The sequence below is a fragment of the Electrophorus electricus genome, chromosome 6 (genome assembly GCF_013358815.1).
Source record: "Electrophorus electricus isolate fEleEle1 chromosome 6, fEleEle1.pri, whole genome shotgun sequence".
Taxonomy (NCBI): Eukaryota; Metazoa; Chordata; class Actinopteri; order Gymnotiformes; family Gymnotidae; genus Electrophorus; species Electrophorus electricus.
Window position 1 is genome coordinate 14,146,483 of NC_049540.1, and position 18,727 is coordinate 14,165,209.

Consider the following 18,727-nt stretch of genomic DNA (forward strand, 5'->3'; position numbering starts at 1 on the left):
GCGCCATATGGCAATAAACGAGCACAGATCTCTAAGGCAGAGGCGACGGCCTGGTGTCAGTGATGGGAGCAGTTTACGGCGCTGTTTGTTTTAGAGAGCTATGAGAACAAAATAAACCGTGTCAATACTCGCAGGGGTCCAAATAACTGCTGCCTAGGTTTTATTTGTGAAGCGCATGGCACGGCTGACACGGACCAGTGTAATGCCGATTATTGTTGAAGGGAGTAGGCCTCTTTCAGCTGAAGATATTAAAACTGCGCCTTTCCATGTCGCTGTAACGGTGCAGCCCGCTAAAAATAAGAACTTTAATGATAATTAAATTATTATTATTATTATTATTATTATTATTATTATTGGTGTTGTTGTTGTTGTTGTTGTTGTTGTTATTATCATCATCATCATCATTATCATCATCATCATCACACATTTTTTGTTTCAAGGATAAAATTGTATTGCCTGATTACACTATATAGGCCTACTGTAATCTGACAATGGGTCAAAACACTTCATCAGATATTCTAAAAAACTCTAGTTTTGTAGTTCTGTTTGTCCAGCCTGTTGACAGTTCTTTAAGTCAAAGCTCCAAAAAGCATTCTAATAAGTTGTTTTAAAAGCCCTTTGTAATACTGCGCATAAAAACAGAAGTAGGTATCCTAGTTTGCTAAGAGATAATTAGACTATATTCGCAGTAATGACAAATCACTGCAAATCAAGGACCAAATTGTCTGTAAAAATGAGCACTGTATGCCTAAATGAGCCAGCACTCACATAGCCCCGGGAGTCGTATCACATCTCATACGAAATCTAATCAAAGGGAGGCTGTCGCCGAGGTTGAACGCAAACAGCCCGGATCGTTGACAAATATTTCCGTAAACGTTGACGTATCGCTCGGTCACTGTGTTCTGTTGTGTTGTGAGAGTTGTTCAAAACACTAAGTCAGTCATCCATCCGTACAGCTTGGTGTGTGGGTAACACCCCCTCCATACAACGTCACACCCCGCAAACCGCCCCTATAGCCTTCATCCAATGGCTGAAGTGTGTCGTTTCCTCGGCCCCGCCGTTGGAGAGGCGGCGGGATATAACCACACACAAGCCTGTCAGCTGTTCTTGCACATCTATTCTCTATATTGTAGTGTAGAGACCGTATTATGAAACTCCAATCCTTCTGCCCGAGTTAAGGACATCATACAAGAAGCCACATTTTCTGCCCTGTAACCTGCATTTTTGTCGTTGGATAATATTCGACGGACAGCTTGTTAAAGGTAACTGATACAGCTTTACTGAGGAGGTTATTGAGAAATAATGTAGGCTACGCTGCACCACTTTTGGGGTCTATATAAAGGCTATAACTGGCCATCGTTTTACCGTATGCTCGTTTCGATTCTCGTGATTTAGGCCTTCTTTCTATAATATCCCCAATTACAAACACAGATTTCACTTATGGTAAACTAACTAAAACTTCAGTGGGGAACACCTTAAGCGAGATGGACGCACGTGAATAATAACAGTCTGTTAACGACAAGGCGATAAACTGTTCACTTTAAACTAGGGTAACTAGACGAGGTGAACGGCTGGTCTAAACATTGCTGAAAACCCAATCATAGATTAAATAGGTATAAAATGCGTCATTGCTTAAAAAGAAAAACATCACTGATAATAGCATTTTTAACTAGGAGGCCGATGCTGACCACTATAATATGTCCTTTTGCAGAGCATTTAAGTGTCCACGCAAGAACATTTACACTCGAGGCGAGACCCCATATGGACTAAACACATCAAATTAAAGTGACAGTGAGGACGCTTCGACATTACACAGGACTACAAGCGACCAAGTGACCCCTGAGCAATGTCCACCACAACCGGGCGAGGTAAACACTACAAACTAGTCATTTTAGCTAGCATAACTAGTCACATATGTAATACAGATTACAAACAAGTAGATAGGAGTTACTAACTTTTCTGCTGTCTTTTGTCTATAGCGGTGGTTTAATATAAATTCAAATTAAAGTGATATCTATATCTACACAAATTGGTATAGCAAATATATTTGTAATAATAAGAGTATAAACTTAAAACGTGATATTAAGGAACTGTTACACATAAAATTCAAAACGAAAATATCATAAAAATTCCATAAAAATTATATTCCTACTTTATTTCTAAAAATACTGAGGAATAAATTAACGTAAATATTATTTATTTATTTATAGCCGTCCAGAGCAAAAACTGGGATCATTTCGAAGCTATATTTAATTTTCTATTGCTTTTGAAAATCAATTCTCTGACGAATATAAGGGATGTATTTCACTCATAATTCTTGTTTTTCTTCTTCGTACGTAGCTTTGGGGTGTTCCGATGAGCAGACCTACTTTTTGGTATATCTTGACAAAGCGTATTGATATGACATACAGCTAAAATTATTATTTTTTAAATTGACAGACAAGAAACAATAATCCTGGTTTTCCTTAAAAAGCCTTTATAAATTTTCAGTTACCGTGAAAAGGGAAGTTATTGCGTAATAAGCATTCCGAGTAAAACATGAAACTTTCTACATTAATATTCGTAAATATTATCATTTCGACAGAAAATGCAGATTGTATGATTTTAAGGGCGAAACTTGGCATAGCGTACACCTTAGAGACGCAATTACGATATTTCAAATTAACATTAGGCTGTGAAATATGATTCCTGTGGTTCGGAACAATCACGCACCAGTCTGCACTGTAAAACAAAAGGAGGGTTTAAAGTTTATATTCTTCCTTTGGTCAGATTGAAATATTGAATTGTGCACTGACGTGCTGTGTGATCTCAGATTGGGGCAACCCATTGTCACTTCAGTTGTATCAATGACGGACCGGCGAAAAACTGTGAAGGCACCCCATCGAGTGTTTACGTTTGTTTGCAAAGGGGAAACAGATCCTGCTTGGATTTTTCAAAAATCTGAGAACAACACCATTCTTCAAGTCTTTGAGTAGATGTGTACTTTCACTTAAAATTTAAGCCTAACCTAAGATTCAATTATAGAAAAAGTGTTTAATTCACGTCGCCTGATGGTAAGCAACATTTGTGTCACTAATAGCTTTGCGAAATGGCATAATTGGTGTCTATTGGCGTTCTGGAAAATATTCGGTGAACACAGGTCTACTGCCTTTCGGGGACGTAGTTTATCGCCTCCAGTCCGTTACAAGTATCTTGTTTCTCGTTCTAGACGTACTGTACCCCCTTACATCAATTTTTTTATCAACTGGGATAATTTTATCCCAAGACTTCTGAACATAACTTGAACACGAAATCGATTCGTTCGTATAAAGGCTTTTTTGTTACTTCTCAATAAACGCTCTTAAGAATACAAACAGCCTTATCTCAAATACATAAAACAAACAGAACGTCATAGCCAGCTTTACTGAAAGTCTTATTGAAAAGGAGATTTGTTCGTTTGTTCAAAAAATACAAATACCGAATACGTTTTCATCTAATGCGGTTCGAATGGTGTTAATCTTTATTTGCAACTAGTGAGTTCTATGAGTTCGTTAAGCATAAAAAGTCCAAGTTTAAAATCGAACAGCTGAATAAATGACATCAAATATTTTTAAAAGCAGATAATGAGAAATGCAGGCAGGCAACTTTTGAACACTCTGGAGGGTAAACTCAGTTTAGCCAAACACATGTATGCGTGTGTGCGCGCGACAGTGTGTGCGTGTGTGTGTGTGTGTGTGTGTGTGTGTGTGTGTGTGTGTGTGGAGTCGTGTTGCACTGATGTGCTTATTCCCTTGGGGTGGCTCCTCTTTAATATCCTGCCGGTTGCTGAAGCTTGGCGAGGAGAGTTTTACACACTCCGCTAGCAACGTTAATGGCGCCGTTTGATGTGGAAATGAAAGCTGGGAAAGGCCTAAAAGGAGCGCGAGGGGAAACAAGGAACTGAATGGGTTAAATGAAAAGCACGGTGCTTCTATGAGAGTTATTGATGCAGACCGCGATGACAGAAGAGCGCAAATTTCTATACAAAAGGCATGGCGTTTCTGTGTAGGCCCAAATATCGCACCTATTGTGAAATTGTAAAGAATAAAATGAGAATATATTTTTCTTGTCTTCTCGCTATCAACACGCTTTCTGGTCTTTTTAAAACTCAGTGAAAGCACGATATTTGGGTTATTACGAATAATGACAATTTCTAAATATTTACAAAAACTGACATTAATTATGCTTTACTTTATTTATTGGCATTTATCGTCGACTCACGTGTTTTTTTTTTTGCTGATTGCGGTTTACCTAAACCTAAAAGAGAAAATCATAAAGGCTTTCCGCAAGGCTATTTATGTGACTTTATAGCATTAACAACTACCAGGAATATAGCATAATATTGTCTATTTGTGAGGAAAGTCGTGATTTAATTAAAGTGATTTAGATATTTTCACATCAGTGTAGAGACCTCAGGGATAATAGTGAACCATCTGAGTGAAATGATGTGTGCAGATAGATGTCAAGGTTTAAGACTATATGAGCAAAAAATATTTATTCTACACTTTTCACACATCCTGCAATGTGTGAAATTGCAGGATGTGTGATGCATTTCACACATCCTGCAATAAATATTACTAGAAGAATAATATATGGAATTATGGAAATCTCAGTCTTCTGTGACCCCATTGAAATACAAATCTCAAAGTTGGGGTTGTTTCACCGTCTCTATAATGTGGAAGATATGCACATAGACCACATACTAGTTAAATCTGAAATAATTAGCCAGTTTTCCGTTTCATTGCTGATAATCTGTTGTAATAATTACCTGAACTGTCTCTATGTTAAGAAATGTATGAACTGTTATTATGGTTTTGTGCTGATGTCTGTAGGATTATTACATTTTCAGTCTTGAAATAACGTACAATAATGTATAAGACCAGCTCAAGTAACAAGCAACATTTGTTTTTGAGAAACCTATAACATACAGAATTCTCTACACACTTGCTAATTCTATTTTTATGATGTAGCACATTCATCCTATTTTAGGTTGAGCTTTTTATAAGCATGAGCTGAATCAAAGTAATAAATGTTCAGAACATTTTGTATCCATGTTTTAGGTAGAAATAGATTAGGAAAATCAACATGAACATTTGGAAGCGAAAAATATCCCTTGTCTTGAAGTAAGTTAACATGAAGAAACATTCACAGGTTTTATTTAATTTGGGTCAACAGAAGTGACCTTTTTAGTTTTCTTCTGGGGAACTGTCTTTGATGTTGTTAACTTTTTATTGTCTAAGAGGTTAAGGAAAAATAGCCCAAATGTCTATGAGTGCCAACTGCTGATTAGTCAATATATCACCACTTGGTTGTGGTCCTGTTGACAAATTTCTCATGTCTGTTCTTATTCACCATACCAGGTGTCTTTTAATGCTGAAATAAACGTGCTTAGCCAAGTGTGGCCAGGTCCACGTCCAAGTGGGCATGACATTTATGTGTGTTCATCCCCTCTCTTCCCCCAGGGCATGGGGGTCTTAATCAACTAGGCGGCATGTTTGTGAACGGACGGCCACTCCCGGAGGTCATCCGGCAGCGCATTGTGGACATGGCTCACCAGGGTGTGCGCCCCTGTGACATCTCCCGGCAGCTCCGGGTCAGTCACGGCTGCGTCAGCAAGATTCTGGGCAGGTGAGAGGCCCGGGGAAGGGCAGATATTTGGATTAGAGTGGCTTTCCAAAGCAGGGTCGAGGGCAGCAGGCTGCATTATCCGTTTAGCCTGAAGAAGATATCAATCCATTTGGCCCCTCTGTTTGGAGTTCCTTTTAGAAGTCCATGGCCAAGATGAAATAAATGGGTGGTGGTGGGGGGACATTGGTAGCTGTTACATTGTATTGGTGCAAACAGCTATGTACCTGCAATTTTTAAATATAAAGTGATATAAAGTTATCGCTATTTAAAATATGCTCAGATTGTGACAATATTTGGAACCACTTGGATGTTTTTGTGTGAAGCATATTTGCGTTGACCATTCAACCTCTATGTTGATGTCAGCATGGTGCAATCGAATGGAATCCCTCCAGAATTCCTCACAGATTCTTTACCTGTCCATGTCCTATCCATCTCTGTATCTCCACCCCCAGATACTATGAGACAGGCAGCATAAAGCCTGGAGTGATAGGGGGCTCGAAGCCAAAAGTGGCAACTCCAAAAGTGGTGGAGAAGATAGCCGAGTACAAGCGGCAGAACCCTACCATGTTTGCATGGGAGATCCGAGACCGGCTACTTGCAGAGGGTGTGTGCGACAGCGACACAGTGCCCAGTGTCAGCTCCATCAACAGGTAACACCTGCCAACGAGGGCCATTTCTGCTGGAGTGGGACTCTAGTAGGTTGCCAGCACATCCCCAGTTCACAAGAACCAAAGCTAAACCCTTTTGTTACTAATCCATATCCTCATATGTGTTTATCATGTCTTCAACAATACCACCTCATGATACTTGGCATCAGATAGTCCATGCTAATCACGAACTTAAGGGCTGTGAAACGTCTTTTCAGGATCATCAGGACAAAGGTGCAGCAGCCATTTAACGTGCCCTTGGAGAGTAAGAGCCTCAGTCCGGGCCAAACGCTAAGTGCGTGCCGCTGGGCCCCGTTTCATCATAGAAATTCCTATTTTTCCTTCCCCATTCCTCATTCCTGGAACTCATTTTTTATTCTTTATTTCTTTTTAGTTCCAAGTTCAGCCGTCACCCCTCCTGAGTCGCCCCAGTCAGACTCTCTGGGCTCCACCTACTCCATCAGTGGCCTGCTGGGTATACCTCAGACAAGCTCGGACGGCAAGAGGAGCCATGACGACAGTGAGTCTTTGGGCCAGTTGCGAACAGTCATGCTACACGCTCACATAATCTCATTTGGATAATAGTTAACTAATACCTCTTGGTACTAGATAAAAGGAAAACAGACGATTGCATGTATAGTCAGTGTAAAAAAGGAAATAAAATGGCACATTGTACTCTTAGCATGTAATACAAACATATATCTTCTTTACACATATTTTTATTAGTAAGGTAGTGAAGTTACCAGAATATAATGCTAAGAGCTAATGTACTGCGACTATTAAACGCAAACTTTAGTGGCACCAAGTAACTTACCTGTTAACTTATTGGCATCATGGCTGTCTCCCAGGTGACCAAGAAAGCTGTCGGCACAGCGTGGACTCACAGGGCAGTGGAGGCGGGGCCAGGAAGCAGCTCCGCCCCGAGCACTTCTCCTCCCAGCACCTCGACTGCGGGTTCGAGCGGCACCACTATGGTGGAGACACGTTCAGCCATACTGCAGCTGGCAAGAGCGAGCAGGTACCCACATCACAGAGATGCAGCCATCTCTCACAGCTCAACCACCCGAGGAGATGACCCACAAAACAAAAAAAAAGAACAACTTAGTCTACTTCCATGCTGGAATATATTAACAGCATATAGTGGAATATTACACGTTGAGGACATATCCTATATTCCCAGCAGTTGAGGACTTCAGCAGTTGACGAAGCAATAAGAAACGCAAATGCCAGTACAAACCAAGCAGGAATCAGTAGTGTGTATTTCTTAGCTGTCAGTGTTTAATGATTTTTCTTCATTCCCTGCCTGCTCCGCAGTGCCTCTATCCCCTCTCGCTCCTCAATGGGAGTCTGGAAGAGGGCAAGAGCAACCTTGCAACATCCAGTGCCACCATTGGCCGGAACTTAGCAACACACCAGGGATATACCGTGGTCACAGGTGATGAATGACAAGATTAAATAATCTCTCCCTTTCCCTCTCCTCTCTATTACACACTCTCTCTCTCTCTCTTTCTCTCTCTCTCTCTCTCTCTCTCTCTCTCTCTCTCTCTGTCTCTCTCTCTCTCTCTCTCTCTCTCTCTCGCTCTCATATTCTCACAGTCTTTTCCTCCTCCACAAGCATGGAGGTATGTTAGTAGAAGCTGGCCCATGGAAAACACCCCAATTACTAATCAACACAATACTGGTCATAGCGTTTTACATGAATGAGCATAGACATGCTTTACTGAAGAGTCACTGTGCTAAGTGGGTGGCTCTGTCATGCTCGCTCATGCATTATGATATAAATTTGGTCAATTACTATAACCCTTGCCTTATAAAAACAGGTGCAGATTTTTATACCACATACCATAGCAGTCAAACTTCATTCCGCCCCTCCATAATTTGTTTGTTCTCATTATTATTTGCTTTAATCATGATATAGCATAATTGGACATTGTTGTTGCCACAATCCACTTAATTTTTACATTAAATTAATTCCATTATTTCATTTTTCCACTTGTTTATGAAATACATGGCTCCACCTCAGATCCCCTACAGCCCCTCCCAATCTGCCTGAAACAGGAAATGTCACCTGAGGGGGCCAGTTCAAGCCCCTCCCCCAACATTATAGCCAATACTGCATTCCTGGATATGGGTTCCATTTCTGCTCCATCACCAGTGTCCGTGGGTAACAGTTGCAACAGTGCCACACATTTCTCCCATGCCTTCAACTCATTCCCCCATCATGCACCAGTGTACGGCCAGTTCAGCAGCCAGTCGCTCATTGCAGGTAAAAAACAATAACACATTTCATCCTAAACTTCACTTTTTTTTTTGCCTTAGTACCTATTAATATAATAAGCACTGGCCTCATACTGCAGACATGTCAGCGTGTTTTTTTTTGCTTGTTTTGATTAGATCCAGAATGAGGTGCTAAATATACCTCATCTGTAATTAAGATGGGGCCTCAGACACTAATATAAGTGCGTTATTTCTTCATATGTGTTTCACAGGGCGAGATATGGTGAGCTCCACTCTCCCTGGATACCCACCACACATTCCCGCAGCTGGTCAGACAGGTTACTCATCCTCTGCCATCACAGGAATGGTAGCAGGTGATAGCACCTATGGCACACACTCCACACCCCAACAGTATATACCCCAACATATACCGCAATGCCTTTACTATGCAGAATTACACTTCAATTGTAGTCTTCTTTCTCACTTGACATATTCCTCAACAATTAAAACCAAAACACTTTTCAAACTTTATTCCATATCTGATTTACAATACACTTAACTTTCCAACTCAATAAAATGAGGAACAGGAGAAAATGAAGAGAGATGTCACTTTGTGAGAAATGCTTTGATGAAAAATTAGGTTAGGTGGCAGTGAAAAGGCTACAGTCTGATAGAAAAGGAAAGAGAGGGAAAGAAAAAGGAAGAAAAGGGAGGAGAGACAGAAATGGATAGATAGAGAGAAAGAGAGAGAATGAGAATGAGAATGCTGGAAGGGCAGGTTTGGAGATTAACAGGAAGGAGAGGTGGGTTAATGAGTAGCCTGCTCGCTTTGGTGAACTGCGTCGCAGCAGAGGACGGCCCAGGGGGTACGAAGGAACAGACCAAAGGTTCCGCCCTGCTGCCCGCACTCCCCACGATGCCCTCCCTCCCCACCCGACCACACATCGCCATGGGAACTGTGGGGCCCCACAGAATGGGAGGGGGGAGAGAGTGAGGGGTGGTATGGAGGTTCTTAGGAAGGAGGGAGTGGTGTTGGATGGAAAAATGTACAGTGTGTGTGTGTGTGTCTGCGTGTGTGTGTGTGTGTGTGTGTGTGTGTGTGTGTGTGTGTGTGTGTGTGTGTGTGAGCGAGAGAGAGAGAAAGAACATGAGAGCAAAAGGCAGACTAGCAATAGACAGAAAGAGAAAGAGAGAGTGTGGAAGGTGAGAGAAAGAGAAAATGAGGAAAGGACTTGCAAGACCAATGCCTATAAAAATACCTGCTAAAAAGAGAGGGGAAGCTGACTAGTGAGAGAGCATTGACTACTAGCTGACTAGTTGGTGCCAGTGTGAGTGTGTACTGCGTGATGTGCCTCTCTCTCTTTTTTTATTTGAAGTCTGTCCTCCGAAGCGCGAAATGAGAGGGTCTGATTTATTATTTTTCTGGTGGGCTCGCTGAGAGGAAGCGTTCATACACAATTACTCCCCGAGCAGGGACGGAGGGGGCTCGCGAGGCTGGCCACGGGGGACTCGATCCTGCCGACATAATTACCAATTAGATATTGGAATGTTAAAAAAAGAAAAAGAAGGGGATGGAGAGAGAGAGAGTATGAGAAGCTAAAGAAGCAGGTGAGGGAGGGAAGATGAGGAGGATGGGGGGGTTGGGGGTGATGTTGGAGAGAGGCTGGGTGTATGCACCAGTGAGCGGAGGGATGTTCACTCCTCAGCCCTCCACCTGGCGGGGGATTAATGGTTTACAAGCCGCGCTTGACCATCGGGTGGGTGACTTGGTGAGTTGCGGTGCGAACACAGGCTGGAGAAAGGGGCGATGAGACGTCCGTGAGAGGCAGGGAGCATTTGCAGCCAAAGGAACATCTCCAAGCATGTTTTCCTTTCTCTGCCTACGCGCTACACCAAAAGTGTATTTCTTGAGTGTGCCTATTTATTTATTTATTTATTTATTTGCATACATGTGCATTTTAAGAGTGCTGAGTGTGTTCTTCCTTTGCAGGTGCGGAATACTCAGGCCAGACGTACACACATTCGCCGTACACATCCTACAGTGACGCCTGGAGATTCACCAACTCCAGCATACTAGGTAGGCCAGAAAGAGAGGTCTCACTCTGCTTTGTTTTAACCCTCATCCATCCAGATCTTCTGCTTCCTTAATTCGTATCCATTCTTGGAGGTCATTTGGAAAATTATCAATGACCTGTACACAAACTACTGGAGAAATTTATGTCATGCAGTAGAGTTTCAGTCACATGCTGCTCACACACACATACAGAGAGAGAGAGAGAGAGAGAGAGAGAGAGAGAGAGAGAGAGAGAGAGAGAGAGAGAGAGAGAGAGAGAGAGAGAGGGGGGGGGGGGGCGGAATCGTGGTGCTTGCTTGCCAACAACTGGACTTCTCTTTGGACAACCTTTTTAAAGGACATTCACAGGGAAGTCACAAGACAGCCATTAACTTTGAGCCAGCTGATCTTTAGCTTTAAAACAACACATTGTTGGGAAAGGTAATAGGTCATTCTTATTCAAAGTTCAGCTAGTGCACGAACCATCAATATTTCTGCAGTACAAATTACGCATAATTATATAATGCCGATCTTTTAAACGTTTAAGGATATTTCCGAAACGATCATTGCGCTTGCTAATGTTAGATCTGAGTTTTGTAAAATCTCTGTCTCCCCCTACAGGTTCACCATATTATTACAGCTCAGCCTCCCGCACAGCTCCGCCCTCCACCGCTGCCTACGACCACCTTTAGTGCCAGACAAGAAGACGTTACGCGAGGCCTGGTCAGCTACTTGTGAATAAAAATGACGTGGACATACGTAAAATACAAAGAACTTCCGTTGTATTCTCTTGTCTTCAGTCGCAGAGGGTATGACGAGGGAAACAACGAGAAACATGAAGGACATGGAAAAAGACCAGCAAAGTATTCATGGACAATATTTTTGTTGCCTGAATGACTATTATTTATTTATTCACTTCGTTAACAGCCTCCACAAATGCAATTTACACAAGTTTACAACTTCCATTTAAATAGCTTTCATACCTTTTCCAAGGTTTAAAGTTAGGGACCTAGTTTTGTTTGCATTCCAGGCATTGTCCAATTGCCAAAGATCGATCGTCTTACAGCAGATTGTTGTGTGACAAGAACGGAGTTCATGACCTTGGTATACTCTATTAAGAAAACCAACGTTTCCGGTTTTTTTGGGGGTTTTTTTGTTTTTGTTTTTTTGCTGGCTATTGTTCTCAAAATATTTGGGCTTTGTAGCCACATACTACTTATACGCTTTCGAAAGATCTATTTTCCCAACAAACTCCCCGATTAAGTTCATCAGAAGCAAGAGCCGCATTTCACAGCCAGTGACCATTAGCCATCAATCTAAAGAAAAAAAGTCAACGTGTACATATTGTAGAAAAGGAAATCCCTTATTGAAAATTCCCCTTTATTCTACATATAAACAGAAATGGGCGTCGTGGAAACGAATTAATAAATTGAATGGGAAGTTTAAAAAGCTTTTTCATTGTTTTATTATCCTCCCTTCCCTGTACTACATGTCAAATGGTTCTGCTAAGATCTGTGATTAAACTATTCATTTTTATTCTATTGTCAAGCATATGATTAATCAATTTCTACAAAATTATTTTTAAATAAAGAAAGCATGATAAACGACTCCTCCCTTTTGATTTTTTTTGAGAAATAAGTGAAACATTTTCTAGAAATTCTATGCAATATACTGTCTATTAACATCCATGTATTCATATATTCATGTTCTGCTAGATTTGTGAATTTATCGTTAGCCTATATAATGATGGCTTTTCTTAAAAATAAAATTAAACAAAAATAATGATAATAGCGTCTTGATAAATATTCATGTACCATTGTGCATCAGGTCAGACAAATTTATTGTCAACTTTAAGCAACAATCACAGTTTATATAATAGTTGTAACTATATTATTATTATTATTATTATTATTATTATTATTATTATTATTATTATTATTATTATTATTATTATTTCCAGTAAAAGCCACACCCAGCTACTTGTTTCGCAAGTCAGCGGTTTAACGTAACGCATGAAAGGGACAAAAGCAATGATCCTGAAAACACGCGCATCTGTTTAATTTCCTTTTTTTATTTTCTGCATCACGTACTTTTATTTGCAATTATTTCTTCCCTCTTTGTGGCCTCATTACAATGCCGCTTTAACGAGGCCACGGTTCGACGCTGCCACGGCCCACCTGGATACACCAGCATACGCGCGGGAATGATAGATAGCCTCCCTTTCCTCAAAAAACTAAATTTCGAAAAAAAAATCGAAAAATATCGCGGAAAATGTTTAATAATAGACAGAAAATCAGGTAGGCCTAGGTGAACTGCTGACTATCTAGTTACAAACTAATACACGCTATTAAGTATTTGTGGTCTTTTTAAAAGATACATTACTGAAGGAAAGGGGGATACACAAGAGTAAGATAGAAGAACTGAATATAGTGTACGCAGCGTATGCAAAATAGTTTGCATATCCCTATTTAGTAAGTTGCGTGTTTGCGAATATTAATTCCTCTGATGGTTGACATTTTACCATATTTTTAATTCCTTTGATTACTGATATTTTACCAAGAGCTGGTGGCAACGTTGCCTCAAGAGTGTAAATGTGGTAGCGTTCATAAGTTGAACGTAAAAAAATTCATGAGGCAATGTCAAATTTCTGCGGGGAAATTCAGGGCTTTCCACACTGTCATTGTGTCTTTGAGCCTGATATTGAGTTAAACTGCTCCAGAGGTATTGTAATGTTACATCTGCTACATAGAGCACGGCTTAATTAACTCCACGTTAAATTGCTGAAGTTAAAAATTACTCCTCCTGGCTCTCTCATGCTTAAGTCCCTCAATAAAGGCCAGCCCTGTCCTGGCTTTCCGTTCTAGCTTCGCTTTACTCCTGCTCTCTGTGAACCTTAACGTTCCACACACTTCTCTTTGTGAAGTTGAAGTGGGTGGCCCTCTTACATTTCTGTAGAGGATACACAAATGTAAACTTACGTGCTCACGCATGCAGAAACAAACGGGCATTGTGGAACTGTGCGAAAGAGTTTTTCAAGAAAACGACGCTGCTTTTCATAGTAGCATACATGACACAACCCAAACCTGTCACGAACCTCAAACTTCTTGATCAGTCGTGCCAAATGGGATGCTGCCAATAGCATAATGACCGCGAGTGACAAAATAAAAGTCCTGAGACGCCAAAGGAATGGGCAAAAACAAGAACGTCTACTCAGAACGCCAGAGGTAGTACTTCGTCTTTTAAGGGCTCTCCCTAGTTCAAACCATTGCCCCTCCCTCTCTGTAGTTCAGGGTGACAGTGGACCTATTAGTGTGGTGGCTTGGGCTATGCTTGTGCCAGTAATGAGCCCGGCAGCACAATACAGGCACTAGGCTGGAACAGCTGAGGGAGGACAAAGCCAGCAGGATGGGGCTGGCGCACAGGGTAACTACCTCTGGCACAGGGAGTGTTATGGTGCTGGGGCGGTGTGTGTGTGTGTGTGTGTGTGTGTGTGTGTGTGTGTGTGTGTGTGTGTGTGTGTGTGTGTGTGTGCGTGCGCTGCTATCATTACAGGGCCCAAATAAGAGATGCACAGAGGCCCCTTGAGGAGCTCCTGCCAAAAAGACAGTCTGGCCTCTGTGTGTGTGTGTGTGTGTGTGTGTGTGTGTGTGTGTGTGTGTGTGTGAGAGAGAGAGGAGTTTACATCCCTCTGTCCTGGGCTAGTCAACTGGAAACTTTTTCATTTGTATCCTGGACTGAGACATTCATCGACAACAAACTCAAATTCCCCTTTAGCATTGTCTGCTAGACAATATTTGTCTGGCTAAATGAATTAAGCTGCACTGTTAGTGGAAATGGTGAATGGCAACACAAGAAAGCTCCAGTAATTCCCGCCTGCTAAATGTATACGAGTCCAAATGCACAGCCATTGTGACTTGACGTGAAACACTTAACCCAGATTGGGTGAATGAATAAACTTCATTAATTGATATCAGTAGCACATAGTTCATTAATGTGAAACCAGCCAGGTTGTCACAGAGAGTTTGCACCATCTTTAGAAGAAAATGAATTAGCTATAAGTGATTTTGTGTGTTAATTTGCCTTACATGCGAGATTCTGTTTTGTTTATTGAATTGGGTAATGCATATATATTTTACACTGCCTTAATGTGAACTGTGCATGTGGTGAAGAACTTGAATTATATGTGGTGAAATTGTTACAGATTTTGCATTTTTTGAAATGCATTTACGGCATAACAAATAACTCATAGCTACATGCTATGTGGGTTAATCTGAGCAAATGTTTCCTGATATTTAAGTACTACAAAGTTCATGTATCCCATGAGCATAGCTTCTTGCTTATTCATTAAAGCTCCAGAACATCATCAATAAACAAACCCATATTTTTAATGGATACTTTGAAGAACCCTGTAGAGAATTTAAATTATTCTCTTTGACCAATTCATTTGTCAAGAACCCCAGGGGCAGGAAGTCCTATTGACTAGAGACACCACAACAGACAAATGAAACAAAGCACTGGTATTCTACCCTGTTATCTTGCTCCACTCTTACACACACAAGCTTGCTCTTTTATATGCTCTTACCTGGTTGGAATTTGCCAGGTATCAGATACAGCCCTTAGGAGATATTGTCTGAACTTTTGACTTCAGGTTCTCAAGGCTCAGCAGGCCGTTTGAAGGTACCAATATTTGCTCCATTACAAAATCACAGTGGCCATTATGATAAAAGCATGTGGAACACTAACGTACTTAAAATATGACTAGATTCATCTCAGAGTGAATTTAATGTGCTGGAAGACCTAAAGTGTATTTCCTTTCTTAAAACATTGCAGTCTGTATTTATGCTAGATCACAGCCAAACAGCCAACAAGGTCCAGGCATGTAAAATAGCCTCATAAAATAGCTGTTATTGAACCATACAGAGTAATCATCTGACCAAATGCATCTCAGGAGATGTCTAGCCAAACCATTATGGACCACTTCCATGTTTAACAGTTGGCAACAGAGTTAAAGGTATATTTTGGCTTTTCTCAAACACAACTGTGTTCTGATATTGGTGTTGAAAGTTGACCTAACTGTATATAATGTTTTTCCCCCCCCCATAGATCAGGTTCCATGCACACAATGTTATGTATTCTTGTGGTGAACACAAGCAGCATCTAAATAGTAACCTTGCCACATATTATAGGTTGGCGAACCTCACGATGTATATTTTTGATCTGGGTTAAGGAAGTGATTATTCACTTTTAATGTCATTTGTGAGGTCATATTTCTGTATTGTTCAGCACATTTCAATACACAATTAAATATCCATCTAAAAGGCCACTGTTTTTCTTTGCCACTGCTGTTTCTGTTGTCATGTTTTTGTTGTCAGACCCTTGGCATATCTTACAATTTAGCAATTTTTTGTGACCAGTGCATTCTGGCTATTTCTCTGTGTGTTCTCAATAATATTGACCACAATAACAAAATTAGAAGTTTGGAACTTTGATAATGTTCCATGTTCTAGAAGGACTGAAGCGCTTTACCAGTTGCAAGCAAGCAGCCATCTGTCTGTACATACATAACCCATTATCATGTTATATATTGTTTACAAAAAATGCCTGTGCAGTGTGCCATGTGCCTTATCCTCGTTAATGCCTGTTAATCGACAGCCAGCATCGGCGGATTGCTTCCAGGTGGACCTGCCGCTTCAGGAGGCGAGCAGGATGCAGCTCATTGCCTGTGTTGAGAAGCAGCTAAATACACTGGAGCACACGCCAGGTAGTGTTGTCAGTGGAAGCAGCATGTTGCAGAGGTGAAGGCAAACATGGGTCAGGAGCTTCACTGCCCCTGAGCTAGGCAGGCACTTTACGTCAGCTCCACCGCTGTTGCTGAAACAACTGCAAAAAAAGCTTTCTATAGAGGGACGGTGTGGGGCTGGCATCATAGACAAGTGGCCCAGACCTGCATGTGCTTGGGAAAATAGAATGCAGATGTGTGGTATAAAAACATGGCAAACAGCAGTTTGAAAAAAGGCACATTGAAAGGGAAGGCAGATGTCAGTGGAATGAAAAATCTCAACATAAAATTCTACATTGTTCACAATCATTTTGTAGTAAGAGCATAATCTTGGCAGTGGCACAGAAAGAATGTGTGCATATTCATGAACTAAATCCCAACCCTAATGGAGACTGAGGTATTTGCTGAGTATGGCATGTTAGTTTTCACCACAGTTTGAGTTTCAGCCCATAGACCCAGAGGCACTGAAGACCCAAAAGGTCAAGTGTATGCCAAAGACATGAGCAGAAAGTTCATTTGAAATCCGGTAGGGGCTTTTAATGGGGAAATGTTAGTAGCAGTAGCTAGAAAAATAGGCTAGAAAATTTCACTCTTGAAAAATATATTTTTAGTATATAAAGTCCATGGTTTTGAGCCAGATAATCAATCAGTTTACATCAAATGATTAATACCACCCAAAGAAAATTGAAAGCAACAATAGTCAGAGTAAGGGAATGGTGAAGCAGAAAATTGCTGAAATGGTGGACGCAGACAGGAGGGGATACTTGGCTAAAGATGGCTAAAGATAAAAAGTAACAAGTAGAGTGCGCGAGGCGTGAGTACCAGATGGAGAATGTGTGTCAGGAGAGCCATGGAAGCCAGTCACAAATGAACCAGGATGAAGGGGAGGGATTGCAGGGTAGTACATTCAAACTTGCCTCAGAGCCACGCAGTACACGAGAGGACACAAACAACGTTATGTACAGATTGAAAAGATCCAACAATAAGAAAAGACCACAGACAGAGTACGGCAGTCCTATGGCAAAACAAAGAGGACATCTTTGGGAATTTTCCAGACAGAGCAATTAGCCAGGAGCCACAGAGGTGGAGGTAGCGTGAAAGAATGCCAGAGAAGAGTATTTGCAGTGGCTAAGTGTGGGCCAAGGCCCTTAATGAAGGTAAACCTCTGCTTGCCTTTTTAATTACTCAACCAGGCCTGACAGTCCACCACAAAGCACTTCAGCCAGGCAGCCTGAAGGGAACAAAAACAGGCTCCTCATAGACTCCACATCGGCCGAGGCTCGCAGTCACAGCCGCCGTGAGTGGGGAAGAGCAGTCAGACGGTACTCTGAGGCAGTCACGCCTCGTGGGCCCTGCATGCGGTCGTGGTCATGACTTCACACCAACGCCACAGTGTGGAGGCTACTACCGCTGTAGGAGCACTTCAAACAGGTTGAGCTCAGGCAGCTGCCATGTTGAAAAACCTACATGGATGCTATGAGCACCAGGATTTTTATTGTTTGTCCGTTAAAATTCTGAAACACCAAAACGTAATGCTTAAAATGCCAGATATAAACTAATTTTGTCCTCCTGAACTTCAAACAGTTTGACAGGTTGTGTTTATGGTCTAGCAGCCAGCCCAACTGTGTTGATGATTAACTTTCTATTTATTCTTAAATTAGTGTAGGCATTTAGTCAATAGTGATGGGTAAAGTCAGAGGTGTGTGTGTATATATATATGTATATATTTCCAGTAGGCGTTCAGTCATTTTCTGACTCATTGAGGTTGCGATGGTGCTTTTCCTCAAGAAGTGTTTACGTATCAACAACCTGCTTTTAGCTTATCTGATATTGAGCCTTGAGATCTTTATCTTTCCAACACATACTGAACAATGCTCCAGCCTACAGGTACAATCAATCAATGCTTCAAGCAGCCAAGACATCTCCAGCATCAGACCTTATCTCAATGGCACACTGCTATTCAAATGAAAGGATATAATGCTATTTAGTGGACATACAGCCGCTCCATTCAGACATTACACTGAGGTACTATTGTAAGAGGAACTGATCATTTGGTCCCAGTCCTACTCCTGTAGCAAAGCAAAGCAAAGCAAAACGATCTGTTGGAAGGAAAGAGAGGATGCTAAATGTGTAACACAATCCCAGGATTACTTGCTTCCTCCGTCAGGAGGCTAACAGTGGACAGATACAGATCAGTGAAGGAACATCCTCCTGGCACCTTTCTCATAGCTATTAAGTTGGTTTTGTTAACAACAACTTTGACAAAACATTAAATAGATACATGTGGAGAAAACTTAGTTATATTTATACAGTTATAATGCTTGAAGATTTATTTACGAACTTGGGGATTTAAAAATTCCTATGCTGTCTTAAAATGATTGGCAA

General features: G+C 41.2%; 1 protein-coding gene across 3 annotated transcripts; it reads left to right on the plus strand.

Moving 5' to 3' along the window:
• The first annotated feature begins 1,125 nt into the window (after window positions 1–1,125).
• Window positions 1,126–12,153, plus strand: pax8 (paired box 8). 3 transcript variants are annotated; one of them, XM_027027121.2, is made up of 12 exons: window positions 1,126–1,262; window positions 1,712–1,868; window positions 5,481–5,646; window positions 6,099–6,296; window positions 6,512–6,588; window positions 6,688–6,813; window positions 7,142–7,311; window positions 7,608–7,728; window positions 8,317–8,559; window positions 8,783–8,884; window positions 10,501–10,587; window positions 11,185–12,153. In XM_027027121.2, exons 2-12 carry the CDS (start codon window positions 1,847–1,849, stop codon window positions 11,253–11,255), a joined length of 1,383 nt encoding a protein of 460 aa, XP_026882922.1. In that variant the 5' UTR covers window positions 1,126–1,262; window positions 1,712–1,846; the 3' UTR covers window positions 11,256–12,153. The 3 variants fall into 3 exon arrangements, with proteins under 3 accessions (XP_026882922.1, XP_026882923.1, XP_026882924.1); XM_027027122.2 differs by having other exon boundaries at window positions 5,505–5,646; XM_027027123.2 differs by lacking the exon at window positions 1,712–1,868 and having other exon boundaries at window positions 5,505–5,646.
• The last annotated feature ends 6,574 nt before the right edge of the window (window positions 12,154–18,727 follow it).

Coding starts and splice junctions, on each gene's coding strand:
- pax8 (XM_027027121.2), top strand. CDS start 1,847: ATGTCCACCACAACCGGGCGAG. Junction 6,297..6,511: donor AGTGTCAGCTCCATCAACAG/GTAACACCTGCC, acceptor ACGTCTTTTCAG/GATCATCAGGACAAAGGTGC. Junction 8,560..8,782: donor CAGCCAGTCGCTCATTGCAG/GTAAAAAACAAT, acceptor TGTGTTTCACAG/GGCGAGATATGGTGAGCTCC.